The 23,194-nt window shown below is 38.2% G+C and overlaps 1 protein-coding gene across 3 annotated transcripts in view; it reads right to left on the reverse strand.

Annotated features, from left to right (window-relative positions):
* Positions 1-23,194, reverse strand: part of WDR35 (WD repeat domain 35) — a 47,633-nt gene that overhangs the window by 17,940 nt on the left and 6,499 nt on the right. For 2 of the 3 annotated variants that reach the window (XM_061460888.1, XM_061460887.1), the window contains exons 5-13: positions 22,982-23,110; positions 22,628-22,761; positions 21,024-21,189; positions 20,788-20,933; positions 19,172-19,297; positions 15,165-15,350; positions 12,628-12,688; positions 3,213-3,357; positions 677-746 (exon numbers count right to left, since the gene is read on the reverse strand). In XM_061460888.1, the coding sequence (XP_061316872.1) occupies positions 677-746; positions 3,213-3,357; positions 12,628-12,688; positions 15,165-15,350; positions 19,172-19,297; positions 20,788-20,933; positions 21,024-21,189; positions 22,628-22,761; positions 22,982-23,110 (1,163 nt within the window). The remainder of the gene's footprint in view (positions 1-676; positions 747-3,212; positions 3,358-12,627; positions 12,689-15,164; positions 15,351-19,171; positions 19,298-20,787; positions 20,934-21,023; positions 21,190-22,627; positions 22,762-22,981; positions 23,111-23,194) is intronic. The other variant, XM_061460889.1, reaches the window with a different exon arrangement.

Consider the following 23,194-nt stretch of genomic DNA (forward strand, 5'->3'; position numbering starts at 1 on the left):
AATACACAAGAATGTTGCTAAGTATCCACATGAAAAGCAGCTATTAAACCTTGTCAGCATACAATATGTGGATCGTTTATGATATTAGCAGCCTTTCTTATGGGAATCATGACAATAATAATATTAAGCAACTTATTTTCTTCCCCTGCCTCTCCTCCAGAAAAATAAGAAACTCAAAATGTAACAGGTGTTTGTTTCATAGAAAACACAAGAAGGCAACTATCCCTGACTTGTAAGGCCAGTAATTTCAGGTACATTGGTAAGTACAAAAGCAAGCATGCACATGCACACACACACATAAAGTGAAAAAGGGTAAAAATACTAGAACAGGTTACAAGGGTTATTGAGTTTCAACGAGCTTATACTCTAATGAAGTATAGGGAGCTGGTTCTCACCAAGAAAACAGGAGATGTCCACGCACTGGACCCACAATATACTTTTTGACGTTCCCTACAGTTTAGTGTATATTTCCAGTAATACATAATAGCACAGTAACAACACACTAACCAGAGGGAAGAAAAATAACACTTATGTTCAAAACATAGCATTAAAAAAAAGTTTCAGCATGACCACTTCTGCTGATAAAAATCTGTGAAAGTAAATAAAAGAAATGCTAAGTACTTCTCTGTCAAGGTACCAGTGACAACACAATTAACTAGTTAAAACCATCACTCACTTCAATAGCTCTGCTGTAATCAAGATGTCCACCTGAAGATCCTGAAGGGGTGTCATCAACATGATAAATCCTATAGAAAAGGGAAGTTAGAAGAAAAAGTGTGCCCAAAGAAAAGGTTACTTTTGATAGCATATAGGTATCCTCAATCCTTGGAGAAGAAACCACTGCAATTGGGAAAGAGGATAAAAGCTATGCCTGTTCTTATGTTCTAGTAGTATCCCCTTTGATAACCCTACTTTGTATTGATATAAAGATATGGTACTTGCTTTCACTTTCACTGCCTCTTATGGTCTATTCCCATGTGATCTATAAACTTTCATTCTGCAACAAGAAATTCCTGCAAATCATCAACCACCCCAATTATCTCTTTTCAAACATGCATTCCGTATTTCCTCAGGCAGGCTCTTCTCCATACTTATGAAGAACTTCACCTTCCTATTCACAAAACATATGTATTACTGTATTTAATACTTCATTATGATTTCTCTTTTGCCTTCAAAATTAGCATTAGAAAAGATCTTACAATATTAAAATAATATTTTATGCTGAATTACGATGATTTACTTTTTCAGCATTTCTGTCAAATTTGCGATCTTGTTCAAGGCTAGGACATTCAGGTGCTAGAACAATGTTAATTATTACACCATGTACAAATAGTTATTATTATGAATATATGGTGACAGGAGACAGTGGATTTATAGAAAGCTATAGCATCTCTAAGGAAAAAAACATAACACAAAAGAAAATCATAACAAAGTTGCAAGTTTGTGGAGGTGACAGAAAACTCAATGCCACTAATGAGGACCTGGGAAGGATATATTTTGGAGGCAACAAGATGTTGACTTGGGCTTGTTTAGTTTGAGAGGATAAAAGTCCATACAGGCTTAGACATCAAAGATACAATCAGATACGAGTGTATTTAGGCAAGAACTAGCTGGATAGACTACGTCCTTACAGCCACTGACACACAAGAAGCAGTTAAAGTTACCAAAGCAATACAGCTGCCTAGAAACTAAGAGTATAGAGGAGAAAATGAAGAGGAGGAAAAAAACATGTAGACAAATAGCTCTGTAAGGGAACCACACAGCAAGCAAATGAAAGGGCACATGAAAAACAAGGCACTTGGTTACACCTTCACTAAGGGCAAATCCTCCCTGACCAATTTGGTGCCCTTCTGTGATGGGGCTACAGAACTGATGGATAGAGGAAGAGTAGTTATGTTGTCCACCTGGACATGTGCAAAGTATTCAGTGTTGTCCCGCACGAAATCCTTGTCTCTAAACTGAAGAGACATAAATTTGACAGTTGGACCAATCACTGAATAAGGAACTGGCTCGATGGCCACACAAAGAGTTGTGGTCAATGGGTCAGTGTCTAATTGGAGACCACTAATGAGTGGTGTCCCTCAGAGATCAGTGTTGGGACCACTCTTGTTCAACATCTTTGTCGGTGACATGGACAGTGGGATGGAGCGCACCCTCAGCAAGTTTGCCGATGACACCAAGCTGTGTGGTTCGGTTGATACACTGGAGGGAAGGAATGCCATCCAGAGGGACCTTGACACGTTTGTGAGGTGGGCTGATGCCAACCTCATGAAGTTTAACCATGCCAAGTGCAAGGTCCTACACCTGGGTTGGAGCAATCCCAGGCACAGCTACAGGCTGGGTGGTGAAGTGATTTAGAGCAGCCCTGCAGAGAAGAACTTGGAGTTCTTGGTAGATGAGAAAATGAACATGAGCCGGCTTCAGTGTGCGCTTGCAGCCCAGAAAGCCAACTATATCCTGGGATGCATCAAAAGGAGTGCGACCAGCAGGTCAAAGGAGGTGATCCTGCCCATGTACTGTTCTTGTGAGACCTCACCTGGAGTATTGTGTGCAGTCTTGGTGTCCTCAACATAAAAAGGACATGGAACTGTTGGAACAAGTCCAGAGGAGGGCCATAGGGATGATCAGGGGACTGGAGCACCTCCTGTATGAAGACAGGCTGAGAAAGTTTGGGCTATTCAGCCTGGAGAAGGCTGCATGGAGACCTCATAGCAGCCTTCCAGTATCTGAAGGGGGCCTACAAGGATGCTGGAGAGGGACTCTTCATTAGGGACTGTAGTGATAGGACAAGGGGTAACAGGTTCAAACTTAAACAGGGGAAGTTTAGGTTAGATATAAGGAAGAAGTTCTTTACTGTGAGGGTGGTGAGGCACTGGAACAGGTTGTCCAAAGAAGTAGTAAATGCTCCATCCCTGGCAGTTCAAAGCCAGGTTGGACAAAACCTTGGGCAACATGGTCTAGTGAAAGGTGTCCCTGTTCATGGCAGGGGGGTTGGAACTAGTTGATCTTAAGGTCCTTTCCAACCCTAACTATTCTATGATTCTATGATTTGGTTATGAAAAACTATTCTTTGGTAGTTAGTTTTAGAGGCTGGCAAGTCAGCAAATCTGAATAGAAAAATTTGAAGTGTTCCCATTCTAAGCATGGGAAAATCCACCTTTATCAATGATACCAAGGGAAAGGAAGAAAAATGACAAAGCCAGAAGACAAACCTTTCCCTGCCTTCTTTTCTGGTCCGTGCTACCTTATTAAATTCCATTGCTGTGAGCTTCTTGGCCACACGATACTGCCAGACGTAAAATGCTTCTTTTGAAGCTGCTATCACATGCGTTTTAGTCATTGTGACAAACAATGGCCCTGTTACGAAACCCAAATGGTTATAAAATTAGAGTGGCAAGTATTGGACTAGATGTTCAATTGCAAACTTTTTCCCAAATGGATGACACCGTATCTTCATGAGTTAAAATGAAAAAAACCAAACAAAGAACAAACCAAGGACCCCCCAAAAAATACCAAAACCAAACCCACAGTTTTCATTAATTGGTAAGAAATGTCACTGGGGCCTTGTGGCCTTGGTCAGGAGAACAGAGAAATATTCACAAGTTCCGATTTTAAAATCAGCACTGTTCTCCCTATTATTTCAGCAATTTTCCATGTGCTAAGGCAGAAGACATCAAATACATATAAACGAATAATCAGGTTTATGCCCAGGTCAGGAGTATTTCCCATCTCCAACAAGATCTATAAAATACCTCCATATCTGACATACCTGTAATTATTCCAATATAAATAAAAGGAAGACTACTCAAAAGTTGACAATCCAGATTCTTCGATTAGCACCACTTAAAAGCAGTTAACAAATTTTCAGTTAGACAAGAACTAGAAGTGCTGTTTGTGTCTTAATTAATAGCTGGGCCAAAAAACAGTTCTTCATCTGCATGGCAGCAAATTAAGCATCTAGCAAAGTATGCACTTAAGCTTCCTTTATTGCATCCAAAGATCACAGTGTAGGAAGGCTGGGCATTTTTTTATACTTTAGCCCCAAGCCCACTTAGGGTATGTGGATAGATTGAGTATCTCATTCCTGCTGACAGTGTTTGGTGAACAAAATAAAAAATATATATGATACATTTATATACTCAAACCATTACATTATTCTTTATAAACACTGTCTTGACTGCATTGTGGCTATTTTTTTCCCTTTTACAATCCTTTTATTCATCTTTCTGAAAACCAGTGAGTGCACATAAAAAGGCATAGAAAAAATGTTGAAACCTATTAAGTAAATCCCTCAATGTCTTTAAATTCTACAGGTAAATCAGTATGCTACTAGACAAAACAGGCAAATTCACAATAATTGTGTAGCCCAGGCTGTTAGTGAAACACTGAGTCATACAGATAATATGCTGAGAGCACAAAATCTGATACTTTTACAGCAATCACATTTTTTTCTGTATTTTAGCAAGGAACAGAACTCTGGAGGGAGCTATAAGCCTGCCATAAAGAAGAGCAGAACTAGGAGAGACAGAGGGCCAAAGATTGATTGAGCAGATTTTATTTCTTTAAAACCAAGAGAATTACATAAGCTACCTGATGGCTATAGAATACTTTTCCACTACAAACGTAAATACTGGGGAAGAAGGCTTAGCGATGAAGCTTAACATGTGAGCAATACAGTTGTTTACATTATGTGCAATTCAGTGTACTTCATATAGCACATTCATTTCAATAATTAGTCATATACAACTGAAGATGCAGTCTCTTCTGTTTCATTAACAGCATTAATACATTATATGTATTTGCTGTGTTCTCTTATTACCTCGCAGCTGTACATGTTGTAACAATCAATGCTTTTGTCCTTTAAAAATGAAACATTAGACTCTTCTGACCTGTGTGGAAATAAGGTTTTTTCTTGCTCAAATTACAAGCTTTTAGTACTAAGCCTCATATTTGGACTCAGTTTAGTCAATGTTTAAACACTTTACTCCAAGACAAGGCTAAACTAAGCCCATCTCTGAAAGCTGTGGGCATTTCTCAGACTCACCAGTGACTTCCCATTTGACCTACAGCTCCCATAGAGGCTAAACTTACTCATTTGCCCCATCACTGGAAGTGTTCAAGGCCAGTTCGGATGGGGCTTTGAGCAATCTGGTCTAGTGGAAGGTGTCCCTGCCCAAGGCAGGGGGACTGGAACTAGAAGAGCTTTAAGGTCCTTTCCAACCCAAACCATTCTATGATTTGTGCATACCTTGAAGTATCTCAACTGGGGGAAAAAAAAAAAGCATGTTCAGATAAACTCTGTTGTCATACAGAAACAAGATGGCGACATCCATGCTTTATCCAGAGGAGTACAATCAATTAGACAGTTTATGAGCATGCCTAAGACTTAAAATTATTGTTGCTATCAAAAAAAAACACAACCACATACCAACCCCTGGCACATTTCCCTGCCATTTCTTCTGTATCAGCTCTAGCAGTAGTTTGACCACGGAGTAAGCTGGATCAGTTCATTCATCTAACTGACCTCAAAACTAAATAAATAAAAGATTAGTTTTAAGTTGGATTAAAGGGAAAATCACTAATTCTGGAGAGGGCAAGAACAAGCAGCAAGCAGGGAGGGCAGGGCTTCCCCTTCTTTCCAACAGCAATGGAAGGATACAATCAATTGCTAAGGGAAGTCTCATGGGAAAGGTTACCAGGTGGTAAAGGGGCTCAAGATACTTGGTCAGCATTCAAGGACCACTTCTTCAAAGCTCAGGATCAGAGTGTCCCAATGGGTAGGAAGTCAAGTAGGGGAGCCAGGAGACCAGCATGGTTAAACAAGGAACTGCTGGGCAAACTCATGCAGAAAAAGAGAATCTATGGATTACGGAAGGAGGGGCTGGCCACTTGGGAGGAATATAGGACAGTTGTTAGAGGATGCAGGGAGGCAATTAGGACAGCTAAGGCCTCCTTGCAACTTCATCTTGCAAGTCGGGTTAAGGACAATAGAAAGGGCTTCTTCAAATACATAGCGGATAAAACTAACACAAGAGGCAATATAGGCCCACTGCTGAATGAGGTGGGTGCCCTGGAGACAGAGGATATAAAGAAAGCAGAGGTGTTGAATGCCTTCTTTGCCTCTGTCTTTACTCCTGCAGACTCTCCCCGGGGGACCCAGATTCCTATAGCCCCAGAAAGAGTCAGGATAAAGGAGGAGTTTGCTTTGGTAGATGAGGATTGGGTTAGGGATCAGTTAAGCAATCTGGACATCTATAAATCGATGGGTCCGGATGGAATACACCTGCGGGTGCTGAGGGAGCTGGCGGAGGTCATTGCCGAGCCACCCTCCATCATCTTTGGTAAGTCGTGGGAAACAGGAGAGGTGCCTGAGGATTGGAGGATGGCAAATGTCACGCCGGTCTACAAGAAGGGCAAGAAGGAGGACACAGGTAATTATAGACCAGTCAGCCTTACCTCCATCCCTGGAAAGGTGATGGAACAGCTTATTCTTGACACCATCTCTAGACATATCAAGGATGAGGGGGTCATTAAGAGCAGCCAACATGGTTTTACCAAGGGGAAGTCATGTTTGACCAATCTTACAGCCTTCTATGAGCAAGTAACTAGGTGGATGGATGATGGTAGAGCGGTAGATGTGGTTTTTCTTGATTTCAGTAAGGCATTTGATACTGTCTCCCATAGCATCCTCATAGATAAGCTAAGGAAGTGTGGGCTTGATAATCAGGTAGTGAGATGGATCAAGAACTGGTTGGAAGGAAGAAGGCAGAGGGTTGTGGTCAATGGGGCAGAATCTAGCTGGAGGTCTGTGACTAGCGGAGTCCCTCAGGGGTTGGTGCTGGGACCAGTGCTGTTTAATATTTTCATCAACGACCTGGATGAGGGAACTGAATGTACCCTCAGCAAGTTTGCTGATGATACTAAACTGGGAGGAGTGGCTGACACACCAGAGGGCTGTGTTGCCATTCAGCAAGACCTGGACAGGCTGGAGAGTTGGGCGGGGAGAAACTTGATGAAATTCCACAAGGGCAAGTGTAGAGTCTTGCATCTGGGGAAGAACAACCCCATGTACCAGTACAGGTTGGGGGTTGACCTGCTTGACAGTAGTGAAGGGGAAAGGGACCTGGGGGTCCTGGTGGATAGGAGGATGACCATGAGCCAGCAATGTGTCCTTGTGGCCAAGAAGGCCAATGGCATCCTAGGGTGCATTAGAAAGGGTGTGGTTAGTAGGTCAAGAGAGGTTCTCCTCCCCCTCTACTCTGCCTTGGTGAGGCCGCATCTGGAATATTGTGTCCAGTTCTAGGCCCCTCAGTTCAAGGACAGGGAATTGCTTGAAAGAGTCCAGTGCAGAGCCACAAAGATGATTAAGGGAGCAGAACATCTCCCTTATGAGGAGAGGCTGAGGGAGCTGGGACTCTTTAGCTTGGAGAAGAGGAGACTGAGGGGTGACCTCATCAATGTTTACAAATATGTAAAGGGTGAGTGTCAGGATGATGGAGCTAGGTTTTTTTCAGTGATGTCCAGTGATAGGACAAGGGGCAATGGGTGTAAACTGGAGCATAGGAGGTTCCATGTGAACATCAGGAAAAATTTCTTTACTGTGAAAGTGACAGAGCACTGGAACAGGTTGCCCAGGGAGGTTGTGGAGTCTCCTACGTTGGAGATATTCAAGGCCCGCCTGGACAAGTTCCTGTGTGATGTATTCTAGGTTACCCTGCTCTTGCAGGGGGGTTGGACTAGATGATCTTTTGAGGTCCCTTCCAACCCTTGGGATTCTGTGTGATTCTGTGTGATATAAGCCAAATGTGAAATCACAGGGAGAGGGGAGAGGGATACACAGCACACAGACACAATCATCAGTATCACATCTTTTCAGAAACACATCCGGAAAAGCGGCATCTATGTGTGGGAACCAGACCTTTTACAAAAATGCCTACATAGCCTTAACAACTGCATAAAAGGACAACATATGGGAATTTTTTCTAGAATGGCTCTAGCATTTTATACTAGACAAGCATTGAACAAGCAAACAAAAAAAACTAGAAACAGAAAAATATGTGGGAAAAGAAACTAAAATCCAAGCATTTCTTCACAGAGAGAGGGGTCAAACACTGGAACAGGCTTTCTAGAGAGGTGATTGAGACCCAAAGCCTGTCCATGTTTAAGAGGCATTTGGACAATGCCCTTAATAATGTGCATTCCAGGTCAGCCATGGAATGGTCAGGCAGTTGCACTAGGTGATCCTTGTAGGTCACTTCCAAATTAAAGGATTCTACTCCCCATTCTCACCTCAGAGCCTTAATCACTGGGCTACACTCTGCTCCTAAAATGCTTTCCTTCTTGGCTGTGTTAACAGCATAGACTGAATATGAGGAAAGGATGACCCAGCCACTCCCAAGTTAGGGCTGTTGCTAAGCAGAGAAGGAAGGAATGGGGTTTGTCCTTTCCTGGAAAAGGAAAGATGCTCGTTTCAATCCCTTCAAAGAGAGGAAGATCTAGAATTCCTTTCTACTCACCTGTTTTAACTACTTAGTTTCCTTTAGTGTAGGGAAGTATTATCATCTTATGCAGTGGCCTCAATTTTAGCAGCAACTGCTGCTCACTTGGGCATCAGTGCCCTTCAAAGAATTCATGCTCTGACTATTAAGCAGACAGAAAAGCAAGCATCATAAGGGAGGAGGCAAGAGGATATTCTCCTAGTCAGCATTTCCACTGCATGGCAGCTTTCAATGCTAAACACGTAGACTTCTTAGATTGTCTAGCTCTTCCCACAGATTCTGCAGATAGCTAACTTCAGTATTAGTATCTTAATACTTAATTTTCGGATAATGAAAACATTTAAACAGTTGTCTTACTTTTCAATGATCAAATACTGAAAAGGATTAAACACACCACCCCATTAAAACAACATCAACGTGAACAACTGTCCTTTAAGTTTTCTCTGGCCCTCCTTTTTTTTCTCACCTCATTTCTCTTCACTGTCCCTTCATAAAACCTCCTCTCTGAAGGAAAGAAAGTTTATTTCTTATATATCCAGGAATCTCAAACAACCTTTTGTAATGTCAGTATTTCATCCACACTCAATGCATCTCACTTCAAAACAGTTAGAAAACACCTGCTTTCATGTCTAATCTTCTTTAAAAAATAACGGAAAACAGATTTAGTGCATGACTATATTACTTCACTGCATGAAAAAGCTGAGACACTTTCTAGTATATGAAATGGGATATACAAGCATGAGAGACAAGTAATCACACCTAAATCTGGTTGAAAGGAAGCAATCTGACAGACAGACACAAGACTGAACTGATGCTTTCATACAATCCTGTTACAGGCTGTTCCTCAGAACCTGTGACCAACCTAAGTAGATGTTATTGATAAGACTAATTTTAGAGCTTGATTCAAATGTCTCTAGAACTGTTCACTCATAAATAGAAAAAAGCATCAGACAGCAGCAGGGAAAACTGAACTGCACATGGGACAACTCATGAATGGCCACGGATTAGAGAACACAACAAAATACTGAAGATCAGTTATAGTTTAAAATTATCAACTTTAAATAACAGCAGTTCAGGTGCTGTTTCACATGTAGATCAGCATTTCATTATAATCCCTAATCTGTAGATTATCATTTCTTAAAATGACACTTTGCTATGTCCATGCTCCTAAAAACATATAAGAAGATGACATAATCCAGCCTGCATGACATTCTTAGCAGATACCATCTGCTGTGTTTCCATTAAAAAGATATTATATAACAAGATATTTAACCTTCTATAATATATATTTAGCTATTCATGAAAGGACTTTTGACAGAAAGCTTGTAAAACAAGCACAGAAGAAACTGTGTTGGTTAATGTTTGTACCTATGGAACATAATAATGCTAGACAATGGAGACAAAGAGTAATTTACTGCCTAGCAAACACTAGCTATTGTGAATGACCCTAAACACAATGCACAGGAAGCACAGAAAGAAAAATACCCTTGGTCAAAATAAACAGCAACACCAGGAAGAGCTTTAAGGTGTAACCATACATTAAGATCTAAAGAAAGCTGAAGGGATGGCCTTTGACCAGATAATGACTGATTAATCCTATTTTGCCACCCTTAGCAGAGGCAATCATCAGAAAGCTAATGACATAATTTAAAATTCAACAGAATAAAAGGAATAAGCACTTTTTTTGAGCCCTTCTTGAGCTACTTGTGTAAGATTTGCACCTCCTGGGGGTGAATCAAACGTTGTGCATGGTCACAATTATTTTGTCATCAGGAGATTAATACTACTTTGTTGAAACAATTTTATAAAATGTTATAAATTGACAATTTATACAATTCAGATGTGTGCACCAACTGGAATCTTAGAAAAACCTTACAGAAGGTCTTCTGCCTTTAAGGTTTCACAAGGTCTTCTCTTCTATTGATCTCAGCAAGGCCAGTCAGCTGCTTAAGTTCAGCACCCTGTCAAACTGGAGCAATTATATTTTCTATTGCCAAGAAGCTCCAACTGTGATAAACAGCATGATACACTGCATGTTAAGACCTTGACTGTGTACAGGAGTCTACATCTTGCACAAACTGACCTTATAAATATTTCAAGTTGTTCTATAAAGCTGTACCTTCAGAGATCACAGAAAAGGAAAGCAACTATGATAAAACCAGCACATGGTCTTTGGAATTGTCTTGCAACTGTAGGTGCTTGCTTTTCACTTTCATCTTAAGTCCCTTCCCTAAGTTTGGTGGGTTAACTTAAAAGGAGTCTTAGAGACTGCACATATTAAGAAAAGGTTGAATTTTTGGCTATGTTTACTACACAGCAAAGAAAGGCTTGCTTGTTATGTTTGAACTATTGAGACTACAGAAATTTTTCAGGACTCGAAAATTAAATATTCCTCACATCAGCTATTTGCCTGTCTATGAGGTTGAAGTCTATAACCCCTAGCATTTTCACAAATGAACTCACCCTAGGAAACCACGTTGTAGATCTATGCACTAAACTGATCCTCTGACACTGGAAGGAACAGCAGCAGACTGCATAATGCCTAGTTAAGCTAAAGGAAGAGTAGCTTTTTCCAGATTGCTTAATCTCTTCAGCACAATTCAAACCCAGCTGGAACAACTACAGCATTTTTCAGTTAAATTGTATTTCTTTTTTACTGTTTTCAGTCATAGGGTAAAATTCTTTTAATGTGTTCAGACAGCTGAAGGAGATAGGTTGCAATGGGGGGATCATAAACTGATACCTTTGCTTATAACATAAAGAAATAAAACTATCACAGATAGCTTTAGAAAGCTCACATAAACAGAACACTAGAAAAATGTAGTTTAAATGCAGACTTAGAGGTGGACATGCAAAGCTAATTTTGACCATTTGAGTGAGATTTGTCTCACCTATTTTTAGACATCTCTGACAGAGATGAGGTGGTTGCCCTGGGCTTCTTTGTACTTGGCAGAAGGCAAAAAGACCCTTTTCAGGAATGAGCCACTGAACTTATTTTAGATGTCAGCTGTAGAAATGATAGAAACTACTTCCTGTAACTCCCTGAATCCTCCTCCCACCACTCCAATCCCACCTGTCAAGTCAGCCCAGGAGACTAAGTAGGCATACAGAAGAGGACGGGACAGGAGGTACACAACAGACACCCCACCCACACCATTACCACCCACCACACCATCTTACTTCAGTGCTCAGTTTGGGGTTTTTTAGAGGGGTTGGTTTGTTTGTTTGTTTGTTTTCTCTCCTCCATCCATTGTAAAATTGACATAAAAACTGAAGTATCACAGTATTTCACACATATTCCAGAAGACAAAACTGATTCATCAGAGCAGGATACTCTTCATTTCAATTATGATCTACAATATCAGCCATGAATTTCACAATATACACATATGACTCACAGCTGATTTCCTCCTGCTGTCACTGAAAAACTCAACAACGTTAGAAAATGACACTTACAAACCTACTGTATAATAAAATAAAAACTGTTCAGTAGTCTAACCTGTCATTCTAGTTAGAGCATTTATTTCAGATTTCAATCACAGTAGCACTTATTGAGAAAAACAGTGATATTTATGACCTCAACTATTTCTATACTTGGCTTGGTAGTTTTTCCTACCTCTATGCTTCTATGAATTGTTGTTACTTCCTTACTTCTATAAATTGTTGTTACCTCTTTGTCTCATAGTTCTTCACCTTAGTTTCCTCATCATCTCTCTTACCAAAACTTTGCTAGACACTTTTCCCATCTATTTTATCAGACAGAATGGCTGTTTGTTTAATATTAACACCAAGTATTAGCATTATGGCTTGGAATTAACTTCTCTAAAAAGACTGATTAAGATGGAAGAGTTACTTTTTGCAGAGAGAATAGGCCATCTCCAACACAAATTACGGTTCACAACATGGAAACCCCTGATCACACATTTAATACATTTAGGGAGAGTTAAGTCCATGTAAGAAGCCAGTATAAAAATCATAGTTAAACCATGTATAGAACAGAAGATCAAAACATTTGGATGCCAGGGGTGTTACCACACAGTGATTGTTTCATCATTGAACAACAGACCTGCATAAGAATTTCATTATAAATACTAGAAAAAAATACAACAGACTATTGCGGGTTGCTTACCAATATCAATGTATTTGGGGTCTAAGGGAGTGCCAATAGAATTGCAGAGAACCAGCACATACTGTATGAAAATAAAAGCAAGTGTCATTACAACCACATTTTTTGTAAATAACCCACATTTCACACAATCTAATGCTGGTCAGCAACAAAAAAACAGAGGGACCACGACTGCAGTAAATATAAAGCAGCGTTAAGCACGAGAGTAATGAGGTATTTGCCAATTAGCACTATAAACGAAGCCAAGCACAAAACAGGGAAATGACCGGCTGTCTTCAGCAAAGGAGCAAATCTACCAGACAAAATACAATACATGGATGTACCCACCAGCAGGGTCCACAGACAGCATATGGGCAAGACAGCCAGTGTCCCATCACCACCCTGCTGAGCGAGGCACATGCTGTACTGCAATGATTTACTAGCATGACACACCAACAATTTCTCAGTGACTCAACTGTTGCATAGCTGTCTATGCAATAGGTAATAAACTGCATCAGAACCCCTTGCTAGCTCCCAGAAGTCAGAACAGACCAACAGTCCTTCACAGACCTCAATCTCCTTGAACCTCCAAGAAGGCTACATGTGGGGAGAATTGTGAATAAGGCTATCCTCTACTCTGCAGTACTGCAGATACTACAAAATTAGTGAGTTTTGTTAGTTTAGCCCTTCTTGTAATCCCACTTGGGAAGGCTTTGATAGCATAGATACCTCAGCTTAGTCTATTAAACTCAGGAAAAAGCAAATAAATAAAAATTGACCTACACATCAGCGTTTCTTGTGGTTGCTAATGTATTTATTTTTCCAGATCTAAACTAAGGACTAAATAACTTTATGATTACTGCACAAGGAAATAAGAATGTCTTGAATGAGAAATTAAGTAGCAACTTTTACTGCAAAGTCTACAGTGACTGTACAGCTTACCCCTTGAAACTGACAGATTGATAGCTCATTCATTACATGAGAATGACAGAGTTTAGGTTTCAGCTGCTGTATGAACTTCATTCTTTCAATGAAAAAGTTATGAACAACCATTTCTGTGAATTAATTAGCTTATTATACCTTATTATTCTGGCTCTGCCACTAATAAAACCTTCCCAAAAGTAGTGGTTTTATTTATTTGTTCATGAGCTAAACATACCACCAGCATTCTCAAATTTATCTTTTAAAAAAAATTATGTTGAGTCTCCACCTCTTTAGGAAACCACTCCTGGCTTTTTGTTTCCATTATGTTCATATTAATTATTCTCTGTTAAATTATCCCAAAATTCACTCTATAATCAATTCACTCTATAATCAGTTTCTCTTTTATGCACTTTTACGTATTTCTGAGGCTCTAACTCAGTAGATCAAGGACTGCCAAGAGGCGATGGCGTAACAGTATCCAAGACAGAGGCTGCATGAACATATAGGGTGGTGCCAGGAGCAGGAAGATCAAATCATCATCTGATTTAATGAAAGCAGAAAGCTCAAACCTTGCTATGGGTATCACCAGTAAGTTCTTTGTAACTTAATCACATTCACCTTTGAACAGTTTCTGATGAAATTAATCTTTTTTCTCCATCAGCTATTGCTCTACCTTTTGCCATCTTGAAATCACAATTCTAATGACCAAAATCTATTGCAAAACAAATCTGTTTTTCAGAAAGCAACTCTAATGAACTGCTACCCAAAGGATAAGCTTGTTCACTTCATTTCATTAACAGTGTTAATAATTACACTGGAGCCATTTCAAAAGAATTGAAAAAACTCATTATCTGTAATTTTTAGATGCTAAAATGCTCAGGAAAGTTACACTGTGTCCCTCCACTGTTTCCTATTATAAAGGAAAATACAGGAAAAAAAAAAAAATCTCATTTTATTGCACTCAACTTCACCAAATGGTTTTGGCCATGGGTACCAGATTTTCAATTCATATGACAGTACACCACCTATTGTGCAATCAAGCAAAGCAGCAAAAAGCATATTTTTTACCGCTGCACCAACTGACTCCATCTCATGCTCCTCCTTTGTAAGCAATATACAAGTGATATAGGAAAGAATTCAGAAGCAAACACAAGAAGAAAATCCATCATGCTAACCAAACATACATTAACCAAATTATATCATTTGTCAATCCATTTAAAATAAATAAATGGAACAGTTTGTAGGAACATGGGATTTACCTAAAAATTTCCTTTTTTCCCCTCCCATCACTTCTGACTGATTAAGTCTTCATTACCATTCTGATCCTCTCCTGCTTTTAGCTTCTTTAACTATTTCTAAAGAAACATTAATTTGGAAGTATGCAGTTTTCAGTAAGTTACCAATGGCTACAAGGAGTTAAAATATAGAGGCAATGAATCAGTTCTGCACATTATCGCTATGACTTTTTTGGGGTTCTTTGTTTTTAAACACTGAGTCCATTCCAGTGCCATTCTGTCAAATGACAACTGAATGACACACTGAGACAGATTCAGAATTTTATATTTCATCTTATTCTGACTGTAAAGCATTGACATGTGGAACAGAGTGTTTCAAATGAAAATTAAAAGAATTTTTACCTGAGGTTGATTTTCATCTGCTTTAGTTGCTAAAACACAGAAGTCTCCATAAGTTGTTATGGAAATCAAGCTCTTGACGTATTTTACATACTTCTCATTGTTCTTTGTGTCCCAAAAGACTACACAGTATTCTGGACGATCAGGTCGAGTATATGCATAAATAACCGTATTGGAGCAGTAACCCCACTGCCAAGAGAGACAATTTTGATAAAGCCCATCATAAATCACAAGAATTCAATGATAAATTGTTCACAGCTATGAAAGAAAGTGTTTATTCCATATACACAATCAGTATTCAGTACTCTTTACTGTTCTGGTGGTGAACTGATTTATTAAAAGCATGTGAACACAGTTCTGGTAATACATTGTTGGCATAGTATTAAACTGGCAAAAGAAGCCTTCCTATCACCAGAATAGCCAATTGCAATCAGAATTGAAGGATCAAACTCAAAATGAAACAAGATCTCACTTTCCCCTGTTTCTTACTTGTTCAGCAGGTACATAGAAATACCCACTGTGAAGATGGTTTTTGCCATGAAAATACTTGCTCTATGACTATTGATTTGAAAACTCAATGTTCATTTCCCAAGAGAAATAAAATAAACACCTCAAACAGTGCAATTACTGAAGCAGACAAAAATAACCAATTATATTAAAGCAATATGTTAACTCACATCACATCTTCCATATTAACAACATGAGAAAAAACCTCCCTTCTGCCCAGAAGAATGTAATTATTCATGTAACAGGTAGGAGAAAGGGCAAAAGAAGAAATGGAATATTCAAGCACCTCTGAGCAACCTTGTATACTGGAAGGTGTCTGTGCCCATGGCAGAGGGGTTGGAACTAGGTGATCTTTAAGGTCCCTTCTAATCCAAACCAATCTGTGATTCTATGAATACTGTAAACCCCATTAAGATGTATTTTATTGCATTCAACTAATTTAAATTATAGAAATTAGTAATGAAGACCTTTTCTAAAAAGCAAATCCAGAAGACATCTCAGAAAAGAGGTGAAGCTGACCAATAAAGGAGATATAAAGCAAGCCACTTAAGGATGATGATGCAATTGTAGAAAAACTACTAGAATTCTCTGCATCAACATTTACTAGAGAGAGCAGAAAGCTTGGTAGAGAGCTGGCCAGAAGGGTACCCACACTCTAAAGGGAATGAAACAGAGGCAATAAACTATCATCAAAATAACTTTTAGAATAGATCTATAAACTGAATGGTAATCATAGAATAGTTAGGGTTGGAAAGGACCTTAAGATCATCTAGTTCCAACCCCCCTGGCTGGGGGCAGGGACACCTTACGCTAAATCATATCACCCAAGGCCTCATCCAACCTGGTCTTGAACACTGCCAGGGATGGAGCATTCACAACCTCCCTGGGCAACCCATTCCAGTGCCTCACCACCCTAACAGGAAAGAATTTCCTTCTTATATCCAATCTAAACCTCCCCTGTTTAAGTTTTAACCCGTTACCCCTTGTCCTATCACTACAGTCTCTAATGAAGAGTCCCTCTCCAGCATCCCTATAGGCCCCCTTCAGATACTGGAAGGCTGCTATGAGGTCTCCACGCAGCCTTCTCTTCTCCAGGCTGACCAGCCCCAACTTTCTCAGCCTGTCTTCATACGGGAGGCACTCCAGTCCCCTGATCATCCTCATGGCCCTTCTCTGGACTTGTTCCAACACTTCCATGTCCTTTTTATGTTGAGGACACCAGAACTGCACACAATACTCCAGGTGAGATTGTCAGAACCCAAAGGTTATCTGTCGAGTTCAACAGGAATTCAAACATAATGCTGTGGAAGACAGCCAGAGGAACAAGTGGGCAGATGTAAAAAGCACTGATTTTTGGAATCACAAATCAGTAAATCCAGCTTTCACACAAGGTAGAAATGTGATAAATAAATAAATAAATAATGGGATTAGATGATTATGGATAAATACAACACACTGGTCATCATGTTTTTAGCCCTAGAAGTTGTACCTCATTCATTTATTATTATCATTTATTATCTTTCAGAAAGGCCACAGATGTGTTAATGAAGATGACCTAACTGATACAACCAACTTGGATTTTGAAGAAAATAAAGCTCATTTTGGATACAGGAAGAAAAATAGAAGAGTTGTAAAAAAACTACCATTATTCCAATCAGAGCACTACCCACCAGATCCTTCCCAGAGATGCAAACTAGAACTTATACTATTCTGAATATTCAAAATTTATGAGTAAATTATCAGGTAACAAGTCAGTAAACTGTAAATCAGGTTTGTCAAATATAAAACTGATTTCAAAAAGTGGCAAAGGACCCCAGAATGCTGAATGATTAGGATATAAAGTGAAATCCAATGTAGATTTGAACAATGTAATATACACCAGAAGAAATGCAACTAGAGGCATAGAATCTAAATTAGTATTTCAACTCCAAAGAGATTACATATAAACTATGAATAGCTTAAAAAAGGTTGGCTCTATTCATAGTTTTTACTGTCATATTAATTTAGAACCCCTTTCTCTTATTATGATAATACCTGAAAAATACAGGAAATTATTCAGGAGATGGATAATGTGATACTAACACTCCATCTCCAGGTCATTACTTCCAATCCAGCCAAAATTAATGACATCTTTGAATCACTATCGTTTAATGACTGCAACCTTTTAGAATATCTAGTTACTGATGTAATCAGAAAGAACATAGCAATAGTAATGTGGGTTATTTATTGAAGGACAACACATAACATTCACCATAAAAATACTTAACATTGAAACTGAGCATACTACCAAGAGGTTAAGAGTTTATTTGCTGCAGAAATAAATTCATTTGAGCACACCTTTTTCCACTTTAAATATGCAAAGGGAAACAAAAACAAAAAAAGGAGCTTACACATGCAGTTCCTGAAACTAACATTTCAAAATATTATTCATTTGCAAACTGTGCCAGACCTTGAAATACACATGGTCTCATATATCCTGATGATTTTAAGAAAAAGCAATAGGCCTGTGCTCCAGCTGTTACACATTTCCCAGAATAAACATTAAGTAGCATTTCCTGCAAGACTAATTTCCAGCTCAAATTTCCAAAGTATTTCCATCAGATTTACAACAAGCTACCTGAAATGGCTTCCCAGCAGACTGGTGTATATAACTCCCTGACCAATAATTTTTCACAACTGAGTGGAACAATACATTTCAATATAGCTGCAGTATGTTCCTCACATTACATTCTGTCTCTTTAATCACAGCGGTTACACACGGATAATTAAAAACATGTAATATGGTGGGAAAAAAAAAGAATACAATACTGTATACTGGACAGTAATTGCTTTTTTTTATTAAACTGTAAATTTAAGTTAAATAGTCCTAACTCTAAAGAAAAAAAATCCAGCCAAACAAACAAAAACCCTATGTGGCAGACAAGATAAAAACATGATTCAGAATTAGCTGAATTCACACTTTCTTCAAGTATATTTGGAACTGAAGTAAAAGTAGGAAATGTGCCTATCAGGTTGTATTAGTTTCTACTGTTCAAATTTCCAAACAACTCTCCCGGTTCAAACTAGTAATTCACCACCAAAAGTATGACAGTAAAACTAAGGCTCAACCAAACACCACTGTATCACTTAGCCCACACATTTTAACCAAACAGCAATAAAAACACTGGAACCTTAACTGCGTGACAAGCCCCAGTTACTACCAACATGAGAAACATGCCCAATTCTGTTAATATTAACAAAGCATATGTTTACATATTATGAAAATAAAATCATAAATTCACTGTAAAAGCAATAGCTAAAGTCATTCCACCACCAAGACACTCACAGTCCACTAAAACTTCAAGTCGCTACTGCTGATCAAGCAGTAATCATAAATTAAGCTCTGATTTATGTATTAGAGAGAACTACTTTTTCAACACACTCAGAAACATAGTAACAGGAAACATTATATGATTCTATGATTCTATTATTATGTGGTAGCTAAGTGCCTCATTACTATGTACCTTGTAATCAGGACGAATGTTTGCAAAGTATATGTAAGAATCGACAGCCAGTGCAATTTTCAGTCCACTTCCCTCCCAAGACAAAGCAGAGATCTGTTTGCCAGGCACTCTGAGTGTGCGCAAATGCTTGTGTAAAACAAGGAAAGGAAAAGAGTCAGTATTTCTCATAGGAAAACAGTTTTGATAGTTGATGAAAACCAAACATAGATCCTCTTTACAGAACCCTTTAATGACTCTCCAAGTACAATACACATGCAAACAGATATTTAACATGCATTTCCGTAAAGTATTCTTTTGCCTTATTTTTTTTTCCTAGATACAAAGAAACACCAGGACTCAGTGGTAGTTCAAACTTACAAAACTAAGTAACAGATGGAGAATGTCAATATAAACAGTTTTTCCTGTTTGGTAACTTGAATCACCTACATAATTTCAATTCCTACTAAAATATACACAACAGTAGCACCACTACCTGACATGCCCCAGTTGATATACAACACCCTTACCTGATGGTTTAAAGAAATAAAAACAAATAGCTAATCTATGTCAAGAACATGCACTGAATTAGCTGCATGGGTACACAATTCGTAGTAAGGCAAAGGGCATTTTCCTCTTTATTCCCTTTCAAAAAAAGTCTAAAAAAGGCAGTTAGATGTCCATTTCCAATTTAAGAGCTAACAAATAAACAGACTTTCCATCTTTTTTTTTTTTTTCCATCTTTATTTTGCCATGGAATTTGAAGTTGACCGAAGGAAACAACTGAAAAAGAAGTTTTCAAGAACTGTAACCTTAGTCCCACAGAGCACTTGTTTCTGTGAAGCTTTTTGTTTGCAAATAATATGGATGTGTGTAATAAAGGATACATTCATCAATTATTAACTGTCAGATTTTTAATAGTCTTGGACTTCAAAAAAATACAGCATTTTACCAAGCAGACCACTGATACCTATGCTTAGATCTAACTTGCCTGTTGAGGGCATAACTTTGTGCCTAAATAAACTGTTATTAATGAACTGGCATAGTGTGGCACCTATTTCATGCCTTTGATAAGATGCAAATACCAAGTCCACATACTGGTCACACATTATTCACACAAGATATAGTCATCCAAAACGTTAAGCCTGTACTTGAATATGAGAACTAGAACAAAACAATTCTAAAATCTAACAGATTTACTTCTAAATAATAGATAGAGAATCTGGCACACCTGTTTCAGTTAATCTCAAGGACATTAGAAGCCTGATAACAGTATTGCCAAAACCTTTAGTTCCATTTAATACTTTCAACTAAGGAAACCTCTGTAGATGATGATCACTTACTGCTAAGTCTGAACTCAGGTATCAGAGTCAGGTGTTCAAAATTAGACACTACGCATATCCCACCATTTAGTGGTTTATGAGATGCACTCGGATTTTCATGCTGACCACTAACTCGCTGTTCTAAAAGGTGACCTGATCCTGTGTCATCTTTCCAGATCAGGTAGATATCCCAGATACCTTAGAGCACATTAAACACACTAAACACCCACATTTTGGCACCCAGATTCAACCAGTAACAACCACATAGACAAATCATACTAAGATATAAAAAAAAATTTATGTATTAAATATTTTTACCTCACCAAACGGAGTATAGAACTGTACAGCGTTTACATCTTTATCTTGAGAAGTTGTTTTTAGGGAGCCAGCCACCGCCAATACACTTCCACAGTGGTTCCACTGAATGCATACTACGTTCATAGCAGTGTCAATCAAAACAGGATCTAGTTTTTAAGAAATAAAGAATATAAATACAGGTCAACATTTTGGGTCACGAGTAGCTCATTAATTAGCACCCCACATTTGGTACCTACTATGGTCATTCTCATCTCTCATTATCTGGCATCTTCCATTGTCATAACAGACAGCAAGACAAGGACAATCTGGTTCAATGTAGCCCTCTGTGCCATGATACCAATGTATTCCAGCAATGCTGAATGCTCCAGTTAAGTTCACTAAACAACTCAGTTTCATTTTCACCTAAATAAGAATCATTAATTATTTAAAGTCATATACAACATGCTATTTAGAACAATTTACATCTTTACTGATATACTGCAAAAGAACAGATACGTACGCAAATCTTTTTCCTGTCCCAAGAAAAATTTTCACATTCTCAAAATTTTAAGTTTGAAAAACTTCCTTATTTGAAGCCAGATCAGAGGTACAAAACCACGTATTTTAACTACAAAGAAGCACTTTAATATTGGCATTTTCATTCATTGCTTTTAAGTTACTTTTCAAAGGAAAAAAAAAAAAACAAACAAACAAAAACCCACCACCACAAGCATGCACCCAAAGAATCCTACTGGAACTTTACAAAAAAAATACAAATAATTTAAACCAATCCTGGCCACAGGATTTTTACAGGAAACATTTTGTCAGCTTTTTCTTCACAAAAATCACTTGAATAATATATAAAAATAATTGGAAAAAATACACGTCCAAATTAGGACAGCAATTAAGATAAGTTTACTTTTGTAGTAATTAGCCCTGGACACCTGGTAACACAGAAAAGGGCTTTTTCTGAAAGATAAGAGTGCACCTGGATCACTTCAAGAAGGGCTAGCAGGTAAGTTATGGAAGAGAGGGCAAGGGCTAGCACGCACAGCCATACATAATGTTGGGTGGGAGGGACAACAAGTCACTTAAAGAATTTCAATAATCTACAGCACATGGTAGAAACACCATGACTACAGCAGTGGGAAGAAAGAAAGATACAGTTGGGGGTTGAAGAAGGAAAGGGGAGAAGGGGGATGAGAAAGAGAAAAGGGGAGTGGGAAGGCGAGAAGGCAAACAGGAAATTCACCATAAAAGGTATCTAAAAGTAAACATGATTCTTTGGAACATCACTCATTTCAAAGTCTGTGTTTTACTTCTGTTTAGCATTTTGCCATAGCATTATCATATATTCCAGTACTACAAATAAGTAGATAAAAATAAATAAACAAGCCAATGTTGTAGGAATGCAGAACGCACTTATTACTGGGTGTTCTCTGAAGCATGTAACATTCCTTATGTAATAAAGAATGACAGCAGCAATGGAAAACACTGCTTTATTCTAACTATTGCTTTATACTACAATAGTACTTTTAACATGAACTTCATTTAATTAGTACCACATACATGTTTTCACATTTTCAGTAACCACTGCAAGGCAAAAAGGCATTAGTTGATGTGATATTTACTTAGCTACCAAGAAAAAAATATTTATATTAAAATGCTGCAGATGCATAAATCTTGAATAAAAACTCTCTACACAAGATCTTGTCCAGTTCTCAGTACTGAAGTCTACCAACTATGAATTCCACCAACTAAACAAACATGAAATACATTAACAGGAAGTAAGTTTTTGTAAGCTAAGTTTAGTAAGTTAAGTAAGCCTGTTAATACCTTTATTATATCACCATGAACTTACAATAAAATTTCCCTGATTGTCATAAATATGAATCTCTCCATTTGACATTCCAAAGAGTAAAACTTTGCTATCAGAGGACCAGGCCACATGGCACAGGTGGGTACCTTTCAAGTCTTTTCCCCAAATGCGATTACCTGTAACAGGACATTGATTGCACTTAATAAATATGACACAAAGTTAAAAATAGGATTCAATTTTCCAATGTAAAAATTAAAATAGCTAAAGAAAATCAAAGCAACAATTAGAAAGTAACTATTGCTCCTGTTTATCTAGAGACAAAGAGCCACTACTTACATAATATATAAAAAAAAAAGCTATGTAATACCACAATAATTAGTATAGCTTAAATTTTACCATCCACCGATCCAACAATCACAGCACCATCTTCATACACAATACAAATCTTTTTTCCATCAGCATTCCAGCTCATACTTCGAACAACAGATTTATTTCTATTGTTAATCATCTCTTCGTACCAAGTACCTATTAGTAGTGAATGAAAAACTGTGTTATACTTCTGATTTGATAATCACCTAGTGGATGCAAGATACTGAATCCAAACAGTAA

Source organism: Pezoporus flaviventris, unplaced genomic scaffold (genome assembly GCF_033815535.1).
Source record: "Pezoporus flaviventris isolate CSIRO_AGI_PZ_B2104156 unplaced genomic scaffold, CSIRO_AGI_Pfla_v1 ptg000031l, whole genome shotgun sequence".
NCBI classification, from domain to species: Eukaryota; Metazoa; Chordata; class Aves; order Psittaciformes; family Psittacidae; genus Pezoporus; species Pezoporus flaviventris.